The sequence below is a fragment of the Rhincodon typus genome, chromosome 29, assembly GCF_021869965.1.
Source record: "Rhincodon typus isolate 14 chromosome 29, sRhiTyp1.1, whole genome shotgun sequence".
NCBI lineage: Eukaryota > Metazoa > Chordata > Chondrichthyes > Orectolobiformes > Rhincodontidae > Rhincodon > Rhincodon typus.
This window is the reverse complement of record NC_063360.1, coordinates 2688699-2691842: the sequence shown is the minus strand read 5'-3', so window position 1 is coordinate 2691842 and position 3144 is coordinate 2688699. Positions and strand designations below refer to the sequence as shown.

Genomic DNA, 3144 nt, shown 5'->3' with positions numbered 1-3144 from the left:
CATCCAGCCCTGCACCTTGTTGTCTCCTTTTTTATACAGATTACTTCCACCCCAGAGATTACAAAAACAATGTGAATCCTTCTCCCTGTCCCAGCTCCTCAGCCACTCCTTAATCTGCTCTATCCTCCCATTCCTACAGTCACTTGCACTTGGCACTAGGTGTAATCTAGATATTACTACCCTCCAGGACCTGCTTTTAACCTCTTGCCTAACTTCCTATATTCTCTCCTACACATCTCATCCATTTTCTGTCATTAGTTCCAATGTGTACAATGTCCTGCTGGTTATTCTCCCCTCAGAATATTCTGCATCATCTGAGATCCTTGATCCTAGTGCTGGAGAGGCAGCATGCTGTTCTGATGTCTTAGCCACAAATGTCTGTCTGTGCCTCTAGTCCTCTCTCTGACAGCCTTCTGGATCTACTGCAGAAGCATAGCCATCAGGGCTACATTCCCGAGTCCCTCACCCTCCTACAGTTGCCAAAACTGTTTACTTCTTTGAGATGGGGATTGCCACAAGAGACTCCTGCACTACCTACCTCTTTCTACCTTTTCTTCCTCCAAGTAACCCATCTACCTAACTGCTGGTTTTTCTACCTTCCTGAAACTGCCATCCAATGCACCCTGGTTCCTGTAAATTCCCCACTGCTTCTAACTGGCTTTCCACCCTGTCCATGTGCTCTGATCAGATTCCCAACCAAGCACTTCCTGCAGGCATAATACTCTAACTTGAATGTGGGAGATTGGAGAATTTCCAACAGGAAAAATGTCACTCTACTAAAGGCCATCTTTGCACCTTAATCTACATACCCAGAAAATAATGTATTTGTACTGTGCTAGAATAATATAATCATAGCAAATCATAGAATCCCTATAGTGTAGAAACAGGCCCTTCAGCCCAACAAGTCTACACTGACCCTCAATGTCCCACCCAAGATTCAGAACACAAATCTTACTCGTGCTTTTTCCTTCCCTGCCTCCCCCACCCCCCCCACCACCCAGAGTGCTTGATACAATCTTAGTGTAATATCACTACTGGGTTTTTCTATTTAATTGAAACCCCATGAGTAGCTCCAAGATTGTAAGACTAGCACTGCTTTTTTTTCTTCCAGGTTTACATGAACTATCAGAGAAAGAGCACAGTTGGTTGGAGCATTTGGAATGCACTGCTGGATATTACTGGAGGCACTTTTAGCCTCCTGCAGATGTTCCTGCAATCATATAACAATGGTAAGCTGCTAGGCCTTGAGAATACTGAAATATCACCACTCAATGGGGGGTGTAGGCTGTAAGGTAAGCATCTCAAGGTTTTGGTATCAGCATTGGACTTGGGTTTTTTATTGAAAAGCTTTTTGTACTGGACTTAAAGGCACACCTCTTCAAAATACTGATCTTTACCTATACCTATCTCCTGTTCCAGCTCAGTTCTGATTTGACTTGATTTGTGATGTTGAGTATTGTTTGAGCCTTGACTGCTCAAATAATGTACCTCCTGATCAGGACATTACTGCAGGTTCTGGCCTGCTCTTCCTAGTGCCCATTCTTCAGTCTTTATGACCAGGGTGGGCAGTTTCCAGTTTTGCAAACAGTGGATATTTAATTACTCCAATTTGTTTCTTTTTTTTGGTTTTACTATATTAGTTTGAGTTGAGAGCTGGAGAAACATGGCAGGCCTGGCAGCATCTGTGGAAGGAAAATTATGTTTGAGTCTGGTATGAATCCTCTTTTGGAACAAGTCATTTCTGGACTGGAACAATTTAACTGTGGTTTAATCTCTACAGGTGTTGCTAGATCTGAGTTTGTCTAGAATTGTTTTCCCACTTCCAGCATCTGCAGTATTTTGCTTTTAGACTGTTCTTTTGGACTTTTACTTGCTAATATAATCTACTTTGTCTTGTAGATGAAGAGATGCTGATCTTGGGTGATCCAACTAAGTTTGGTCTTGGACTGATATCAATGTTGTTCGATATTATCTTCCTGGTGCAGCATTATATTCTGTACAGAAAGCACAAAGTCTATATGTCACTAAATGATGGAGCCTCTTCTGTAAGCTAGCATCATACACAGGCATCCACTTGGCACAGTTCAATTTGTGTGGTAATGTTTTTATGTATTGGTTAGTAATGATTTTGAGTATCGTGCCATGTGAAAGACTAAATGAAATGTTAGCCATTTTCACATGGTTATTTGTCAGCATGCTGCTTTCATTAGTTTCCAACTCCACCCCCTTAGTAAAACTGAATACTTGCTGCTACAGGACTGGAGTTCCTCCTATTGATCTTTTTTCTCTGCAGTAGAAAACCAAAAGTCTTAAGACTAAGAATGAAGCAGATGATTGGAAAAAGATTAACATCCCTTCCACCAAATCAAAGTGGTGAATGCAATATTAATTTGTCTGTTTTTATGTAACTCTGCACCTTGGGTGAAGTTGTCACTTTTTTTTGTTTGAGCCCATCCTTCTGGGTGTTCATGTTGCAAATTGGGTTTCGATTTGCAACTTCTAATTCCTCACTAAAATCTCCAGATAATTTAGTATTTAGCAAGGGGTCTATTGGAAAACCTGCCATTTGGTGGTCTTTAAACTGCTCCAATGATTGGCTGTTACAAAGTGTAAATTGGGACTTTTTTCTTTCACTTTGACCTTCAAAACAACCTTGCTCATTTCCTCTATATAGTCTCTGAAGATACTTGGATTGCAGGTTCTCCCTCCTGAATCAAAGCTGAATGGTGCTTGAATGAAATGTGTAATCAATACAAAACTTTTTTTTTTTTTTAATTGAACTGTAATCTTGTATTTGTGGAATCTGAATTGACTTTAAGTGCTGTTTTATAATAAACTTTTTTTTGTTGGGAATGTTGAACTTTTTTCCTTCCTTTCTCTTCCTCCCTCCTTCCCCTTGCCCCTGACACAACCTCTGGTTCCTTTCATAGTTAGAATTGTCTCAGCCTTGAATTTTGCCAAAGGACCAGCCTCTAGGCCTCTGCTGTAAATGATATCAGTGACTGTCCTCCAAGAACTTCCTACACTTCCATTTTTTCAAATGAGTAAGTTGGAGTACATCAGTGCACACAGGCACATGCACACCTGCACCTTTTCAGGTGTGCTCAATTGTTTCAATAAGGTCTCCTCTCAATTCTGTATTCA

The 3144-nt window shown here is 40.7% G+C and overlaps 1 protein-coding gene across 1 annotated transcript in view; it reads left to right on the top strand.

The window, feature by feature from the left end:
• The window catches only part of ctns (cystinosin, lysosomal cystine transporter), a 22721-nt gene extending 19868 nt beyond the window's left edge, over positions 1-2853 (top strand). The window contains exons 9-10 of the mRNA XM_020533886.2: positions 1112-1229; positions 1900-2853. Coding sequence (XP_020389475.2) covers positions 1112-1229; positions 1900-2054 — 273 coding nt within the window. The 3' untranslated portion in view covers positions 2055-2853. The remainder of the gene's footprint in view (positions 1-1111; positions 1230-1899) is intronic.
• The last annotated feature ends 291 nt before the right edge of the window (positions 2854-3144 follow it).